We start from the raw sequence: 19,510 nt of genomic DNA, 5'->3' as shown, positions 1-19,510 counted from the left end.
GATGGTGCAGTCAGATGTGGGACACACTCTGGGTCGGGCCCTCAGGAGAGGTGAGGCAGGGTGGGGTTCTGTCTAACAGCATGGAGGGGGGAAGTGAGCCACGACAGTACCCTAACAGCAACACATGTCGAAGTAGGAAGCCCTGCCTTTAGACGGCAGCTTTATTAGTAGCAGGGTATTGCTGGAGCACTTTCCAATTGGTCCTTTTGGAAGGTTAGCCCTGATTTGGGGCAGGAGATGCAGCAAAGATCCTGTGCAACAAAGATCCCACCAGTGGGATTCCCTGTGCCATTGATGTGTACTGGATGCTCCAACGCCTTTTAACAAAGGGAAACTGGTAGATTCCCTACTTCCCTGAATCTGCTTCCCATCTCCATCTATTGCAGAAGATGCAGTGTGTAGCTCATAATCATGTTTGTTTTTAATGTAATTCATCTTGACAATAAAAGATGTTAATCTCACCAGGGCATTGATTCAAAGTTGATCGCACCAGCTGTTAACTCTGTGTAGTCAAGATACATGTTCGCATCATTCTAACAGTCACTGTCACTGACCTTGTCCCAGTGAATTCTCGCTCTCTGCAGTCACCCCCCCCGCCCCCACCCTGAATCCAGTGAATTCTCGCTCTCTGCAGTCACCCCCCCCGCCCCCATCCTGATCCAGTGAATTCTCGCTCTCTGCAGTCACCCCCCCCCCCCCCCCGCCCCCACCCTGGATCCAGTGAATTCTCGCTCTCTGCAGTCACCCCCCCCGCCCCCATCCTGATCCAGTGAATTCTCGCTCTCTGCAGTCACCCCCCCCCCCCGCCCCCACCCTGGATCCAGTGAATTCTCACTCTCTGCAGTCACCCCCCCCGCCCCCATCCTGATCCAGTGAATTCTCGCTCTCTGCAGTCACCCCCTCACCCCCACCCTGGATCCAGTGAATTCTCGCTCTCTGCAGTCACCCCCCCGCCCCCACCCTGGATCCAGTGAATTCTCGCTCTCTGCAGTCACCCCCCCGCCCCCACCCTGGATCCAGTGAATTCTCGCTCTCTGCAGTCACCCCCCCGCCCCCATCCTGATCCAGTGAATTCTCGCTCTCTGCAGTCACTGTCCCCCATCCTGATCCAGTGAATTCTCGCTCTCTGCAGTCACCCCCCCGCCCCCATCCCGATCCAGTGAATTCTCGCTCTCTGCAGTCACCCCCCCGCCCCCATCCTGATCCAGTGAATTCTCGCTCTCTGCAGTCACTGTCCCCCATCCTGATCCAGTGAATTCTCGCTCTCTGCAGTCACCGTCCATGACTCTGATCCTGTGTATTCTCACTCCTCCCGATGCCCAGTTCATGTGGCACTAATCCTGGAGCTGAGATGTTGTTTCACCGTGATTTTCTCAGTTTAAATACAGAGTTGCTTGTTAACAGTTTGGCTGTTGGATCGGAAGGTGCTGAGCATGTTGACAGCTTGTACAACAAAGTTGTTGCCATATCAGTGCAGAGTACATGGGAGGAAGCATGCACTTACTGTTTGAGGACATCAACAAGGGAGGAGCTGGCCTGCTCAGCTAGTTTAACCCTTTCCCCTCTCAGCTCCTGTATGAGATGAGAAAGCCAGTCGTTTAAAGATTATGTGGAGCTGGAGTATATCGGAGATCCCGACAAGTCACTGACGGACAGCACAGTGATTTGAATGATTTGTTTGCTTCCTAATTAAAGATGTCCTCCTGTACAGAAGATGTTGACTCTTGCTGAATGTAGTTCCAGTCACCTTCCATTATCTCATCCACTGGCTGTACTGTTGACTTAAACACTAAAAGAGAAATTCCAATCACCATCTGTTGGGAGCATGGTTCAAGTAGCAGAGCGAGTATATATTCTGGTCCACCACTGTGTCTTAACTGGGCCCCTTTTAAAAAGAGTCCAAAGTTGTAGGAACCTTGACAGTAAATGCTAATGAATCATTGCGTGTGAATTTTCAGCCTCAATATCCCTCATAGGCTGTGGAGAAGACGCAAAGCTGAGGGGTGACCTTTATAGAGGTTTACAAAATTGAGGGGCATGGATAGGATAAATAGACAAAGTCTTTTCCCTGGGTTGGGGGAGTCCAGAACTAGAGGGCATAGGTTTAGGGTGAGAGGGGAAAGATATAAAAGGGACCTAAGGGGCAACTTTTTCACTCAGAGGGTGGTACGGGTATGGAATGACCTGTCAGAGGAAGTAGTGGAGACTGGTACAATTGTAACATTTAAAAGGCATTTAGATGGGTATATGAATGGGAAGGGTTTGGAGGGATATGGGCTGGGTGCTGTCAAGTGGGACTGGATTGTGTTGGGATAACTGGTCGGCATGGACGGGTTGAACCGAAGTGTCTGCTTCTGTGCTGTACATCTCTATGACTCTATGACACCAGATCATAAAAGACGGAACTGGTTAGGGGAGACCCAACAAGGAAAGGCTGCATTGGACTGGTTGGAGGCACCTGCAGGATATTGTGACAGAGAGATGACCAAGAGTGTTTCACCTCCTGGATGTACAGCAGCTAGAGGAGCCGGAGACTGAAAGGCACCAAGACGGACAAACAAGACGGGGGTGGGGTGGGGGAACAACCAAAGAAAGTGAAGAGAACCTGCAGATGTAGAATATGCCCAGGCTGGAATGAAATTGTTTATGAAGGACTGGGACTCTGGCAGAATCTCGCTGCTATTATTCCGTGTTGGGCTGGAGGAGTTGTGAGTCAGTGGGTAAGATTGGGCAAGGGCTCGTCTTTGCAAAAGAATGAAAGCTGAACCCAACACAGACTCTGAACATCATGAAGGAGTATATTTAGGCAAGGCACAGAGGAGATGTTCCCAGGCTGTGGTGGCCATAATGATGAGACAGTCATGAGTAAGGAATACAGGAGAATCATCTTTATCTGGAGAGTCGCTTATTTGTAGTGCTCACTGCCACAGGTGTAATTGAAGTCAATAATGTAATTGTGTTTTAAGGGAAGTCAGTAATTACCATAAGAGGAAAAGAATAGAGGGGAATGTTGAGGTACAGTGGGAGGAGGCTTATGTGGAGCAATAAGTTTAGAAGAATGAGAGGTGATCTCATAGAAACTGAAAATATTAACAGAACCAGACAGAGTAAACACAGGAAAGATGTTCCTAATGACCTGGGAAGTCCAGAACCAGGGATCACAGTTTAAGGATATTGCAGAAGGCCATTTCAGATTGAGATGAGGAGGAATGTCTTCACCCAGACAGTGGTGAGCTGTGGAATTCTCTGCCACTGAAGACGGTAAGGGCCAGAGCATCAAATGGTTTCAGGAAGGAGTTGATACCGATGTTAGGGCTAGAAGGGCCAACGGGTATGGGGAGAAAGTAGGAACAGGGGACTGAGTTGGATGATCAGCCATGATCACATTGAATGGTGGAGCAGGTTCCAAGGGCCGAATGGCCTCCGGCTCCTATTTTTTGTTTCTATATAACTTGTTGGGTTGAATGGCCTCTATGTGCCTTGTAATTCTATGTCTTCCACACATGAATGGTTGGAGCTGGAGCTTATCTGGAGTTCCTGGTGGGCAAATCTATTAGTCAGATACACTCCACATGACACTCTCCCTGCCCCATACCCCACTTGAAGGTGTCTAACCCACTACTCTGGGTTCAAGACCCACCCCAGAGCCTCCATACTCTTTGTGCAGTGTTAAGAGAGTGCTGCATTGTAGGAGAAAACCATGTTTGAGATGGGACGTTAATCCAAGTGTCCATCTGTCTGTCTTCTCAGATACTCTCTGACAAAGATCCACTAACTGAACAAGGGGGGGTGGGGTGAGAATTCTTGCCAGTTTGCTATCTGATGCTTATCTTTCATAGGGGGCACTTGTAGATCTATAAATATGCAACACATGTCCTCACTAATGTATTCACAATTAGATGATTCCTTCAGGAAATAACACTTTTTCCTTCACTTTCAATAATGAAAAGGCCTCCTGGTTAGAGCAGAGGACTCCATTATTTTCAAACAAGGAAATTCTAACCTTGTTCAGTGTACATATTTATAGTGACCCTGCTCAGAGTTACTAACACTGCCTATTTAAATATAATGCTAAATGCTCATGGAGTTCCAGTTAACTTGTGAGCCTCTCTATTGGAAACAGCCAGAGCCCCCAGGTCCTTGTTTTCCTGTGAAGGTAGTAATTGGTCTCTGCCCTACTGATCCACTGTCTTCATTGTGGAATTCCACCCCCCCACCCAATTACAAACTACGCCCCTGCTGGGAGACAGCATTCCAAAGCCATGTATCAGTCTGTGCTCACCCTCACAGTGTGCTGTAAATTGTGTCTCGTTCCCCAGGACCCAGTTTTAATGGGGAATCCGCCTCGTAATTCACTGCCCAGGGTTTGGGATGAGGTGGGTGAAGATGAATGGGAGGGGAGCTGGCTATACGTGGCTGAGACACCAGGGGGGCTGCAGGGAAAATGACCAAGTGGTTGACACCAGTTAAAATAATTCTTTCGTATATATTCATCAGTCTCTGTGTCTGTGTCTGTCCCTGGCTCTCTGGTTAGAGAGCTGCATGGATGGTGTGTGCAGGATGCCTGTTTTCACCTGGCTTCTCACACCTTATGTAGTATAGAAGCTGTTAAAGGCAGGAAGGTGGTGGTCTGGTGGTTAATGCCACTGCTCCAAGAATAGAGGTTCAGTCTACTTTGGGTCACGTGTTCACATCCCACGTAATGATTATAATGAGGTCAGCCAAGTGGACCTCATAGATTAAGTTCTCTGATTGATCGGATCACATCAGGAGCTCTGGCAGATGGATATAAACAGGAGTATCAAGGTATCAGGGTAGTATTGGCCTGTAGGTGGCCCCATGGACAGGACTGCCTGATACTGTATGCGTCCAGGACTTTGGCTGATGTAAACCATAGATTTGCCCAGGGTTTTGAACGAAGGCTTGGTGGTCATATTTGGAGTTAGGAAGTCCCACCAATACCTTTTTAGATGTAAATTTGTAATAATAATGGACCACAAGCCTCTGCTAGTCCTACTGAAAGAGGACAAGGCAGTGTCGCCTATAGCTTTAGGCTGAATTCAGTGGTGGGCTCTAATGGTGAGTATGTTGAATTACAAGTTGGAAGACTGTCTGGAAGACCACATAGCAAATGTGGATGCATTGAGCTGCCTCCCGCTGGCAGATACACCATCGATGGCATCACAAGTGGAAGAGTCCGTCAAGGTTTTTCATTTTCTGGACAAGCTTTCGGTCACGGCTGACAATATCAGAACTTGGGCATAGAAGGATCAGGTCCTGGGAAAACTAAAATAGCTGGTGGAAAATGCCCAGGAACTGAGTGCCTCTCTCTCTCTCTCTCTCTCTCTCTCTCTCTCTCTCTCTCTCTCTCTCTTTAATAGAGAGATAAAAAGAGGGGATGGGCATTCATATAGCACCATTCACAACCTCAGGAAACCTTTTTTGGACCTTTTAACTGCCCTCTGAACTCATCTAGCAAGCACCAACCCCTCAGTTCAAGGTCACATTGCCCTTGGAAACAATACCCTTATCTCATGTGAGAATGAAAATTGTCTTTTGTGATTTGCTAATGAGATACAGCAATAGTCATCATAGGAAGTGATGCAATGTCACATGATCTTGCTCACCCTCACTCCCATGGCAAGATGAAGCCACAGTGAGATATTCTTTGAAGAAGGGGTTGTAATGGGAATATGGTGAGGTTGGACCTCCTCCTGGGAATGGGCCAAGTCTACACAGCAACTCCATGGCGCATCCATTCCAAGTGAGGAGACAACTGGCAAAGTAGGAGCTATTTATGCTTGTTGACCACCTTGGGTGGGCTTGGAGCAAGAGTCAGTCAGTGCCCACCCATAGCCTTGAGCCTATCCTCAGTTAATGGACACACAGTGTGTTCACTGTACACTGATAGAGCTGGCTAAATTCTTCCTTCAACCAAAGCAGATTCAGTTGAACAATCTTCTTATCCTTGTTAATGGGATCTTGCTGTGTGCGCACTGCCAAGCTTCTCTGTCTGTCGACTGAGACAGAATAATGTGCAATAATAAAGCACTACGGGATATCCCAAGGTTGTGAATGGCACTATATGAATGCCCGTGTCTCTCTGTATCTCTCTGTAATATAAAGTCACTCTGCTCCTGGACATTTTTCAAGCTGACACAGTTCCTTTCACTGAAGCCAGATAGTGGCTTTCATTTGCCCGGGCAGGCCTGAGGATGCTTGCCAAGCCTTCAATCCATTGGGTCTATAAAACTCTGCTGTGAGAGTCTATCGGATGCAGTGAAACGTGCTGTTTGTAATTGGTGATGAAAGGGCTTGTTGTGGAGATCTAGCTGTAGCCCCTGGCACAGCTCCTTGCCTCTGACCTTTCTCAGAGTCTCACTGTATCACCCAGCACTTTTCTTTGCTTCTATCAATGCCAGTTATTTCATACATGCTGTGGGAGATCCTTTTCATTCTCTTTCTCCTTCTTCTGGCTGCCAAACTCTTTCCCCTCTCCCCCTCCCCTTTCTTTCATCTGAGATGCTCTTCAGAGAGTTGGTGTGGACTCGATAGGCTGAATGGTCTGCTTCCACACTAAGTAGACTCTGATTAAATGAAGATGTTTCCTATTGGAGACTGCGCACGCTCTTAGTCTCTTCAGAATTGTGTGACTGAACAAATATTTTACAAAGGAAATTGTGTTGACAGTAGCAGTGTTTACCAAGTTGTTGTCTTGAGTCCTGTGTGGGCTGTCAGTGGGGCTGTATTCCTGGAGAGAGTTGGAAGAGCATTTTAAATCCCTTCTGCTGGCAGCTGGGGAATGCTCAGTTGCAGATATCTTACTACAGGTTCTGTTTATTGTACAGAAACATAGAGCTGGTTGTGGATGGTATTTGGTGTTAGGTGTTGGTGGTGTAGGGATTTTTAAATTTGTTATTGGTTTAATGTGTATGGATTAGTTGTCAGAGGTGAGCAGCTTTTGGTTAAATTCTTGAGAAAAAGGTTCGCTCACAAGATGTGGGCGTCCCTGGCTAGGACAATGTTATTGTTATTGACCTTTCTCCAATTGTTTTCAGGGAGGTGACTCGCGCAATTCTGAAGAGACCTGAGTGTGCAGTCCCCAATAAGAAACATCTTTTCATAGAATCTCTACAGTGTGGAAGTAGGCCATTCAGCCCAATGAATCTACACCAACACTCCAATGAGCATCCCACCCAGACTCACCCACTTTACCTTATTCCCCATAACCCTACAGTGGCCATGGTAATCCACCTAGCCTACATGTCCCTTGACACTATGGGGTGATTTAGTATGGCAACTTCACCTAGCCCACACATCTTCAGATTGCGGGACAAAACCAGACAGGGGGAAAATGTGCAAACTCCATATAGATAATCACCCGAGGTTGGAATAGAACCCGGGTCCCTGGTGCTGTGAGGTAGCAGCGCTAACCTCTGAGCCACTATGCCACTTTTGGTGAGCTTTCCTATGATCCCATACTTTTACAGAAGAAGCAAGCCATTAAACTCGGGCGGCCTGCTCCACTATTCAACAAGATCATAGCCATCTTGGTCCTAGCTTGAACATTGAGAGATCTATGGGGGCCTGGTCTTGAACTCACCCTGACAGAGGCTCCTCATCAGCCTCCTGTAGAGAATGTCAAGGTTGGTGTGGGATGGGGTTAATCAGTACAGGAGTAGCCCTGCTTTAATTAAAACAGTTGGTACAGAGTTTGCTGGGAAGTGCAGCAAGATCCCACAAAAAGTCATTAATGGAATAACTGGACAATCTGTTGTTGGCAAATATTGGCCAGAACATCAAAAGGAACTTTCCCATTCTACCATCTACAACTCCCCTATCTACCACATACAATGCACAAGTCAGGAGTGTGATGGAATACTCCCCACTTGCCTGGATGGGTGCAGCTCCAACAACACTCAAGAAGCTCAACACCATTCAGAACAAAGCAGCCCGCTTAATTGATACCCAATGCCCTATCATCATCATTCACTCTGTACACCATAGACACACAGTGGTGTCAGTGTACCATTTATTAGATGCATTACCACAGCTAACTGAGATGCCTTCAAAAGCAATTTTCCAATCCATGACCATTTCCATTTAGACAAGGCAGCAGGTTTATGGGAACACCACCTGCATGTTTCCCTGCAAGCTACTCACCATCCTGACTTGGAAATATATCACTGTTCCTTCATTGTTGCTGGGTCAAAATCCTGGAATTCCTTTCCCAGCAGCGTTGTAAGTCTGTCTACAGCACAGTGGTTCATGAAGGTGGTGGTGAGCTGCCTTTCCGAGGTCAACTGGAGAATGAACAATCACTCACCGACTCATCACGTGAAGGGATGGTCCATAAGGATTGGTCCCCCACAGACCTTGGTTTCTTGGTTCATTTCCGATCGAATGCATCAGCTTTTCTCTTTTAAAGTATTTATTTTGAGGGCCGTCTTTAACTGAAAAGACCATTCTGTTTATTGCTTTAGCTCGCAATGCGCTAATTCTGGCTTCTTGCTTCCCACAGGGCTCCTATCCAATCTGGGAGGACTTCAATGCTAAGGCTGCTAAGCTTCATTCTCAGCTCAGGTAAGGCAAACAGAGGGATATGAAACCTGCCTCCTAATGGGGCAGAGGAAGAGGTAATCCCCAACCCAGCCTGCCCTGAGATCCATGACATTTCAACAACTCTTCCCTTTGAGAAAACCTCACTTTCCCCAAATTACTCCCTTCCCATTTCCCTGGAAGAGCTCTTGTTCACTTTCTAAAAGAATGAAGTGTATACAGAGGATAATGAAGCTAAAAGTTACTAGAGATTGTCGGCTAGTGTACGCTGTGCTCTGAATGATCTCCTGTTTTAATCTCCCATTTACAATATCGTCCTTTAATAAGTGTGTGTCCATTCCTCTGGAGTTGTCACATTATAAAACTCTTATAGTCTTTAACTCCTTGACCTGTGAACATCATAATCGTTAGTGTGAAAGCAGGTCACTCAGTCCATCAAATCCACACTGACCCTCCTAAGAGCACACCAACCAGACCACGCCCCCCCATCTCCCCCCTCCCCCAATCCTGTCCATATAACCCTAATCCACCAGCCTGTACATCTCTGGTCACTATGGGCAATTTAGCACGGCTCCACCTAACCTGCACATCTTCGGGATGTGGGAAAAACCAGAGCACCCAGAGGAAATCCACACATCAGGTGCCAACCTGTTGACTGTTTTTTGATGTACAGGTGCCACAAACCCTTGGCCGTTTTGTGACCTATTTAACTTTTGTAAGTTGTCGAATGTACCTTAACATTAATCTTGCCAACCCCCAAAGATGCATCTATTTCCCTTTTTAAAGAGCTTGGTTCATTTTCTGTCTGTGACCCAGTGACAGATAGTGACCCTCCCACTGTTGGTCTGTGAGGGACCAATCCTATGGACCACCCCCTCACATGTGATGAGTCTGAGAGTGATGTCATCCCAGTTCTGGGCTAAACCACAAGAGACGGCATCACAGTGTGGAGTTGGCCGAATTCTGTCCCCTCCTGATTTCCACTTCTGCCCTCTTCCCAACAGAGATCCCAGGTAAAGATTTGGGAGAAGTGGGAAGTTGGAAATCTGGCTGCTACATCTCCCATACCCCTGCCCTGGTAAGACTCAGCACTTTGTGACAAAATGGACGAGTCACCAAAGGTGGGTGACGCTGCTGCCATGCAGCGTCCCTTAACTGACTGGTGGATTGGCAAGAGGGTGACTGGGACCCACTTCTGGACTCAGTTCAATGTGGGAGATTAATTTACTGTACATCAGCAAGAGTGGATGTCCCATTGGAGATTGCTACTGGGTGCAGGATCCATCCTATGGTTTACCTACCAAGCCAATTAGTCTAAAACATTCACAATCCTGGTGGGAATGAAGTCACATTATTCCATGAGTCCTCATAAATGTGAAATGTGACCAGTTTAATCTCTTGGGTAGTTAATGTCTGACTGAGACCACTTCCTAAGATTGAAAAAAAAAACTAGGTTTTGTCAATGAACAAGGAAACTAACAAAGTGTATTTATTGTAATGAATTTGTGGCAAAAGCAGATTATTAATAACTTTTTAATGTGTAAACTTTATCTGCTTTAAATCACACATTCACACACAAGATGTACAAGCCCATAAGATGAGGATTTTAAAAATGGCTTTGAGCAGGGGAAAGTAATATAGGAAGGTACGAACACTGTGAATCAGAGCCCAGAAGGGGAATTGATATGACTACCTCATGTTTTCTTTCCTGTTTTTTCTATAGATTGTTGTCAACTATGGAGAGTCTTGATTTGGTAGCTGGTCAGTTGGACCTAGGTCTCAGCTGCAATCAGTTTGTTTTATTTTTGTAATTTGAGTGTTATTTATTTTCCAATTAAGAGAGTAATTTTTGCTGCTGTCAGGCTGAAAGGCCTGTGTCCCAACTGCGTTCTCACTCTCCTCAGTTCTGTGATAAACTGTACTTAAACCAATCCGCAAGCTATTCCTGGGCACTCACTTTCTTTCCCAAAAGACTTCTGGTGCTAACATGTCTCTAAAGTATCAGAATTCAGCTTAAAGTGAAGTAATATGCTCTTGTGTAACCATTAAGAGACCACCCAGTTCTACTTTTCCTTCGGGTTGTGAATATACAACTAATTATCCAAATTTCCATTTTCAAGTTCATTGTTTTTCTAAAACTGTCCTTTATTTGAAAAAGCTCTGAGAGAGGTGTTGCTGAAGTTTTTCATCTTCCACATACCTGGACAAAAAAAGGGATTGCCGAATGTTAAACTACCCAACCTCTACAACAGGAGAGATGAGAGCAGATTGTTTGCCATGTTGACTCTGATTGCTTTCTCAGTCACAATCCCTAAACCCATGGGGAATTAGACTCCTTGAGCTCCTAGCTAATCAGAAAAGGTACAAGGCCTGGAGATATTCCTCTTGTTTGCAGGTTCCTGCTTCTAAATGTATGTTGCTCCTAGCAAGTATGAATGGACCACGTTTTAAGATCAATCAAACTTTTATTGTTTAGTGTAGCTGTTAAAGCACTCAGGATAGCTCAGTTTTCTCCATGGCACTCCTCCATTCTCAAAGTTAAAATTTCATGCTAGGAATAGAATATTCCAAATTTCTACTTCATTTTCTCCCAGCTCAGACATATCACAGTTTGACACAGGGGTGGGGCATGCAGCATCAGTTTATGTCCTGCTGTCTTGTCTCAGGCAGGTGTTCAGCAGCTGCCAGTTGCATTGGTAGTAGAATGAGAGGAGGCACTGGGGAAGTTTAACACCCACAGAGTCAGAGCTCTACAATGTTGGGGCCACCCTCTGGAGTGTTCCTTTCGCACACAGTCACAGACTCAGTGGTTAGGAGCTTGGTTAGCAAGGGGCCATTCAGCCCCTTTAGCCCGTTCCTGCATTTAATGAGCCTTTGGCTGATCTGTAAGATATCCCCCCTTTTGGGGGTCAGAGGCAGGTAAGCTGGAAGTCCCAAATCTTCACTATTCTTCTTGACATCAAACCTGAAGAGTGCAATCCAAAATTTAAAGCTGTCCCCTTTTTGTTCTGGACTCTCTCTCCCCTCTTCCACCCACCCTTCCAATCCCCAACCAACCGGATGAAATTGAGTAGATAATGAGAAACTATCAAAACATTTAATCACGTTAAACCCTCCAATAAGATGAACTCTGAATTTTCTATATTTGAGGGAGTGGAAGCTGATTTTCTATGAGCTGTTTCTATAACGGAGCCTCCTTAACCCTGGTATCCTCACTGATGATCCTGAGTGCTCATTCTCTGATGCTAAGAAACCCTCCTTGAGGTCAGGTGCCCAGAGTTTTGTTGGACTGCAAAACAACTTTCACACGCCAGCTCCAGCCTCTCTGTAATGAAGACTAACATTCCAGCAGAAGTATGTTTAAAAAAACAAAACTGCAGCACAGACACAAGCCAGTATTTGTGCTTTACACTTGGGGTGGGTCAGTGGTTAGCACTGCTGCCTCACAGTGCCAGGGACCCAGATTTGATTCCAGCCTCTGGTGACTGTCTGTGGAGTCTGCACATTGTCCTGCTTTGCGCTCTGGTTTTCTTCTACAGTCTAAAGACATGCAGATCAGATGGATTGGCTGTGCTAAATTGCCCATAGTGTCCAGGGATATGCAGGCTAGGTGGATTAGCCATGGGAAATGCAGGGCTGTATGGAAAGGGTAGGGGTGTGAGCCTGAGTGGGATGCTCTTTGGATGGTTGATACAGACTTGATGGGCTGAATGACCTTTATTTGCCTTGTAGGGATTCTATGATTCCTCCAATCAGTGTAATGTGCTAATACACTCTCCCTCATGTATTCATCAAGCTTCCCCTTAAATCTACTCACTCTGTTCACCTCAGCCACTCCATTTGGTAGTGAGGACCTCATTCTAATCCAGCACAAAAAAAAAATTTCCCAAACTCTTCTTTGGGTTTATTGGTGCCAAATTAATGACGCTGTCCCTCCTTGATTGTTCAATGTCTGGCCAGCAGCTGTTAATGATATCTGTATGTGGACCTAATTCCGTCTGCTCTGTCTCTGAATCGCTTTCCCCCAACCCGCCAATGAAGATGTGTTGCCTTTATCTGAGGGCCATAGTCAATTGAAGGCCACATTTGGTGCACCTGCTGGGAGTATTGTTGAGAAGCTCCAACTGTCTTGTCTGAGCCAGTGGGGGGAGAGATAGAGAGAGAGAGAGAGAGAGAGAGAGAGAGAGATACCATTATCCAAGCAAATTTGGATTGTAGAGGTGACGGTCTCAAACCACCCTGTACCAGCCTCTGTGTAGATACTTTCTAACAGTGTTCCCTTTCTTCACAACAGGACCACTGTGCTTGCAGCAGCCGCCTTCCTGGATGCCTTTCAGAAAGTGGCGGACATGGCGACAAACACACGAGGTAGGAAACACTTCAGCTGACTCAACAGCTGCGAGTGTGTCATGAAGAACCCTTTGAAGGCTCAGCCACTTCATTTAGGATGCAGGATCTGTCAAATCCTGCCCCGATGGTTCATCTCCAGAGTTATTGATCACTTTCTGAATCTTTCCCAAAGTGTGGGGCTTCAGAACAGAATATTAGATATTTGAAAGTGAGTAACAGACTGAAATCAGATGGGGCTCAGATGGTTTAAATATAGAATAGTGGATACCAAGGAGTGAGTTAGAGATTGGAATCTAATCCAGTGGTTCAGATAGTTTCCATATAGAATAATAGATACCTGGAAATGAGTTACAGATTGGAAGCTAATTGAGAGCATGACAGTGGTTCATATATAGAATAATGGATATGTTGAAATGGGTCCAAGTTTGAATACTAATGAAGGAGTGAGATGGGATATGAAGAATATCTGAAATGAAAATGTCATATCAAATTGAATCCAAGAGTTGAATGGTGTTGAGAATGCTGAGATCGTTTGATATGGAAAATGTCATCTTGGTGCAGTGTATTTATCACTGAATATTACTGAAAACTGAAGGAGCTTTCCAGATGCTCCCTGAGAAAGATCTTATCCCTTTGATGGTGCGTGAAAGGAAGAGTGGGTGCTACAAAATGCTATTGCGGAATTTGTCTGCGGAAAGCTTGTCAAACCAAAGTAAAACTCTCAAGTATTGTGTTACTGAAGGATAGAATGTCTAATTCTGGAAAGGACCTAACATTAAAGCAGGAGGCTTTCGGACAGATACACTTTAGGATGTGACTGTACGGAAGAGGGAGGTAGAGGAACTGCAGTTTAGGGTTATGGCCACCAGTGTGGGTGAAATGGAAATCGGATGTATACCTGAATTGGAGGCACACCAGTCCCTGAGGGCCCAGAGGTGGGGAGGAATCTGGCCATTTTGAACATGTGTCTGAGAATCTCAAATGTTTTTAGTCAGGACTGTCAAAGGAACTAATGTAATTCAGCAAGTGCGGGGATGATGGGTGAGGAAACCTGTTAAGACAGCACTGAATACAGGCATTGGACATGTTAAGCAGAGTTGAAGTTCTGTGTATATTTCTCTGCATCTGTGAAGAATGTCATATGTGCAAGGAAAGAGGAAAATCAATCCAGATTTTATCTGGTACAAAGGTTTGCTGTTGTGACAAGGCTTGAGAAATGAGAATTCCCTTCCCCGGAGTTTGACGTGTGACCTGATGGAGGCTTCAAACATCATGAAATATTGGGAATGTGATGAATGATGGCTTGTATTTACTGGTCAGCTAACAGCAACACATCTCAAATAATGAAAGGAATTTAATGGTGGGGAAATGCTGGGTGGTTTGAATTGTCTGCCGCAAACATGATATTTAAGCAAGAATTCTTTTTTTTTGGTGAAAAGGGTTGTTTGAAAATGATGAATAAGAAGTGGCTTGTAGCATCTCATTAGAAAGATGGCACCCTTGGCTCCTTCAGTCTGGCATCAGAATGTCACCCAGATGATAGAGTGGGATTTGATCCAATGACATCCCAACTCAGGCAAGTGTGCTACCCACTGACCACAGCTGACAAAGGCCAGCACACACATTCAGTCGCCCAATTCTGCTCTGGGACTTTTTTATAATTGAAGTCTCTTTCAGGAAATGTCCTGCTGAAACCTCCCCGACTTGGATAAAGAGAGGGTGGAGGTTTCTGTCAGTGCTTTCTTTTCCTTAAGTTTGCTTGGCATTGGCCGAGGGTGTGTGAGCAGTCGGTGCCAGATATGTGTGATTATTGTTGTGCTGTTTACGCTCTGGAAAGCCATTAAAGCAACCCATTAGAAAACAGGTCAGGCCTTTTGAAAAGCAACAACACCAAGCTCCTGTTGTTCTCGAGGCCTGAGCGTGAAACTGCTTCAAGAGGACTGCTTTGGTCAATTTACCCTACTCTGAGCTGGCAGGGTTTTACACTCGTAAACAGTAGCTAATTCTGGACGACTTCCCTTTTGTGATTATCTTAAGTGATGACGCATCCTCCAGTTTGACTGTTACTATGCATCAGCAGATTAGTTGTGTGTCTGTTCTTTCCGTTCGGCTCTTTCGGAGATGCTGACCCTTGCCAGGGCCCAGTATCCCCAGGCACTGGCTGCCCCTCTGCTACCATTTGTCCCGTATCAGCTGCTAACTGAACAATCATGGGGCTTATGTGACCTCCTCAGGGTGAAGTGTTCAAGCTGGAGACTGATGCCCTGTGTGAACACAGTGACCAATCGGAAACCACTGGACTACAACCAGGATGGGAGCCTTGTCTGACTTTCTCCACTTCTTGGCCCCTCTGATATACACTGCCATTGACGTGGTTCATGCTTGATTCATACATCCACTCAATATAGCTTCCTTTTAATTAAGGATTAGCGGTAGCCTCACCCAAGAAAATAAAGTTATTCGTCTGGGCCTCATGCTTCAGTTGTTCAGCAAGCGTAGTATCTTGATTTGATTTAGAAATTCCCATTAATCTTTAGTATGAAAATGTGCTTGTGGTTCTGCTAGCCTGCATGGGCTAGCTCAGATCATAGATGCACTGCAACGGAGGAAGATTTATACCTAAGATTTGATTCTATTCAGTTTACGGTGCTACTTTTCAGGAAGGATCTATTGGTATCGAAGGGCCTGGAGCATAGATTTGTCCAGGATGATAATTTGGGCATTGAGGGTTATGTTGTGTGAAAGAATACATACTTGCATTTATGTAGATCTTTTTACAACCACAAGGGTGGCCCAGAGCAATTTACACCCCCTGACATACTTCTGGAATGTAGTCACTGTTGTAATGTTATAAATGTGGGCAGCCAATTTACATGCAGCAAGGTCCCAAAAACAACAGTGTAATCATGGCTAGATAATCTGTTTTCTTGTGTTCAGTTGAGGGATACAAATCCTCTCACAGTAATACCTTCAATTCCCCAGAAGATGGAATTCCAAAGCTTGACTAGAGTCAGCACCCTGTCCTAGCTTCGGCCAAGGACTTACCTGTTCACCCTCTCAATGCTGCCACTTAATAAGCGGCTGCTTGCTGCTCCTCCATTCACAGGTTACTGTACTCCCATGTTTGCTGGCCACTTATCTCCAATTGGTGACTCCCATGAGTGAATTCTCTCAGGTGATCTGGGAGGGTGGACTCACCTTTGACCTTCTGTAGAAGGCTCTGGAATGACCTGGTCAAGGTGGTTAAAATATTCTGAAAATGTGACACAACAAATAGAGGAGATTTTGTTTTGGGGGAAGCCAAGAAAACATTAGGTTACCCAAATATGGAATTTGCCAATATTTACTAATGCTGGAGACCGCAAGGCAGGAATGGCAGTTGCCCTATCCCAACGTTCTTTGCAGCCGCGAAAGTCCTCTATTATTCTTGTGTGAGAAAGCAGTGAGATTTGCAAACACTATTCACATCTGTTGGAGGCAACAATTCATAAGTAGGAGGGTGGAGTTGGTGAAGTCCCCAAGAACCTGCTGCCCATTCGGAGAATTGGGAGAACCATGGTCCTGTATCTGACCATGGAAATACTGACCGAAAGCATCAGGAACAAGACAGTTCAGTGCTTATGACGATCACTCGTACATGATAAAAATGGACGTCACTTGCAGTGGCAGTCTGTAAGTGTTTTTGGGAGATTGGAGTGAAGCTCTGGTTCATGCCCAACACTAGGGTTGCGTTAACAAAATGATATAATTCGTACACTGTGTGTGAATCAGTCTGTCTGCCTTGGCCTGTCAGAAGAGAGGTGAGATTTAAAGGGAGCTGTGTGCTTATTGTAATGATGTCATTCATCCAAAAAGAACCTTTAAATATTGTTCTTGCAATAAAAGTGAAAGGAGGATGTGCTTGTGTAAGACGTCTTTCCTTCCCTCCTTGTGAGTTGATGGGACTTTTCAGCCAGTGAAATCTCACTACTGTAAGAAATGTAACAGGATGCATTGTGTACTACAAGATTCAAGGGTGGGAAACAAACATTGGGCAGGATGTAGGGAGAACGCCCTTCCTATTTCCTTTAGGAGCTAGAGCAGTGATAGTACCTCTGGGCCAGAAGGCCTCGGTTCAAGTCACACATCCAGGATGTGATGGTCACAAATTGTGTTATAACGTGGCCAAACATGGTTGGGGTTTTTTCTTAAATTTAAAAGAAATCCCTTTCAACGTCTCAAGTAGGACTCTGGAATCGTTTGCATCCTTTCCGGAAGGCAGACAGGATTTCTGCCTAACTGTGTACAGATTTTTGACCTCCCTACCCCCCACCCCTAAGGACGGATGTTCTGGCTACCAAGGGAGGGTAACAAATGTTTACCGACTGATTCCTGGGATGGCTTCCCAAGTTGATTGTAAAATTCTCATTGTAGTTTTCACACTTTTTCTTTTCCATGACGTCATCCCTTCCCCATCTCCTCCGAATCTCTGCACTCCTCTAACACTTGTATATCCCAGATTTTAACTGCTTCACTACTGGAGTTTCACTTGCCGAGGCAATAAATGTCGAATTGTTTTTAAAAATCTGATTTTCCAACCCCTTTCAGAACTGAGCTGCCAGAGGAAATGGTGGAGGCTGGAACAATTGCATTTAAAAGGCATCTGGATGTGTACCTGAATATGAAGGGTTTAGAGGGATGTGGGCCAAATGGGACTAAATTAATTTAGGAAATCTGGACGAGTTGGACCAAAGGGTATGTTTCTGTGCTGTACAACTCCATGACTATGACTTTGTTTCAGATTTGCTGTACGTTTTTGTCTTTATTTAAAATGTGCCTTATTGCTTTAAAGGTGCTATGTACATATGAACTGTTTTTGTAATGACCTTTATTCGATCACACAGGAAAGGGAATGGCAGGCCTTGCTTCCTGCTTCAAACTAATGTCCGGTGACTGTTTGATGTGGCTGTCCAGACCAGGATGTGCCCTACAGTCGAAAATGCTGGTGTTTGTCCTCTGGGTTCACAAACAGTGAAGAACAGGCACAATTAACTCAACCCCCTCCTTCACCACCACTCTGCCAACCTACCCCTCCCTACCCTGTGTACAAAACACAAGCCCAGTCAAGCCTCTGAGAATGCAAACAGTTGTGGCTACAGAACAGTTGTTTTAAACTGTTTTTCATTGCAAAAAAGAAAATAGTTTTCAGTTTGTTGGGGAACCACCGTCACAAACAGGACTGTTCCACTGAAAGTGGATGGAGGTGTTTGCTTTAAGCTTTCCAACTTTTCAGAAGTTCACGGGATGAAGGTGTCTCTGACTCGGGCAATGTTTATTGCCCTTCTCAATTGCCCAGAGGGCAGTGGGTCCATTGAAGTGGGTCTGGAGTCACATGTAGGCCAGACCAGGTAAAGATGGCAGTTTCTTTCCCTTAAGTGAATCAGTTGGGTTTTTCCTGCCAATTGACAATGGGTTCATGGTCATTAGACTCTTATTTCCAGGTTTTAATTGAATTCCAATTTCATCATCTGCTATGGTGGGATTCAGACTGGGTCCCCAGAACATTACCTGGATCACTCGATTAACAGTTGTTCTTTCCTCCTTAACTCCACAATAATTACTTTCCAAGTATTAGTCCAATTTCAGTTATGACATTTAGTATAGAATCTGATTCCACTGACCTTTATTTTGTCAGGCAGTGCTTTCTGGATCATCAACAGATCCCCTAATTCTGTGAATGGCCTGAAATCTGGGAATCATTGCTCCCTATCAAATCAAACAAAATCCATCATAGTTTGAGCACTTCCTTTAACTTTGCCTGCTCCACGAAGAATAATTCCAGCTTGGTATTTCCATCAGCTTCACCCCCCCAACCCCAGTGCTATTGGAATTGATTCTCTTTATACAGTTTCCAAAGTCTCGGCCTCCTTGCTGACAATGGTGTTTCAGAATTAGGCATGATGCTCTAGGAATGGCCAAAATATCTATAAAGGTTTACTGCGCACCTTCCTAATCCTGACACAAGTCACACAGGGAGAAATGTCTGGACTAAATAACCTTTGTTTATGAAGTTCTCATTCCTGCTTCTCAGGCTCAGCAGCCCCCTGAGATATCTATGCTCCTCTAAATCTGGTCTCTTGCACATCCAAGTGGGCGGCACGGTGGCACAGTGGTTAGCACTGCTGCCTCACAGCACCAGAGACCCGGGTTCAATTCCCGCCTCAGGCGACTGACTGTGTGGAGTTTGCACGTTCTCCCCGTGTCTGCGGGTGCTCCGGTTTCCTCCCACAGTCCAAAGATGTGCAGGTCAGGTGAATTGGCCATGCTAAATTGCCCGTAGTGTTACGTAAGAGGTAGATGTAGATGTAGGGGTATGGGTGGGTTACGCTTCGGCGGGGTGGTGTGGACTTGTTGGGCCGAAGGGCCTGTTTCCACACTGTAAGTAATCTAATCTAATCTAATCCCTGCTCCCACTGCTTTCAGCTTCCTGGGTGGAACCCGGATCTCTCAATTTCAATCTGCACAAACACTTTCTTGAATCCTACCTCTTCGACCAAGCTTCTGATCACCTGACCTAATGTTGTCTCATGTGGTTCAGTGAGAGGTTTTTACCTGGGTACAG

The 19,510-nt window shown here is 45.4% G+C and overlaps 1 protein-coding gene across 16 annotated transcripts in view; it reads left to right on the top strand.

Annotated features, from left to right (window-relative positions):
- The window catches only part of mtss1lb (MTSS I-BAR domain containing 2b), a 175,356-nt gene that overhangs the window by 29,096 nt on the left and 126,750 nt on the right, over positions 1 to 19,510 (top strand). For all 16 annotated transcript variants that reach the window (XM_072547644.1, XM_072547633.1, XM_072547643.1 and 13 more), the window contains exons 2-3: positions 8,522 to 8,583; positions 12,854 to 12,927. In XM_072547644.1, coding sequence (XP_072403745.1) covers positions 8,522 to 8,583; positions 12,854 to 12,927 — 136 coding nt within the window. The remainder of the gene's footprint in view (positions 1 to 8,521; positions 8,584 to 12,853; positions 12,928 to 19,510) is intronic.

This window comes from Chiloscyllium punctatum, chromosome 26, assembly GCF_047496795.1.
Source record: "Chiloscyllium punctatum isolate Juve2018m chromosome 26, sChiPun1.3, whole genome shotgun sequence".
Lineage (NCBI taxonomy): Eukaryota > Metazoa > Chordata > Chondrichthyes > Orectolobiformes > Hemiscylliidae > Chiloscyllium > Chiloscyllium punctatum.
This window is presented reverse-complemented; position numbering and strand designations above follow the sequence as displayed.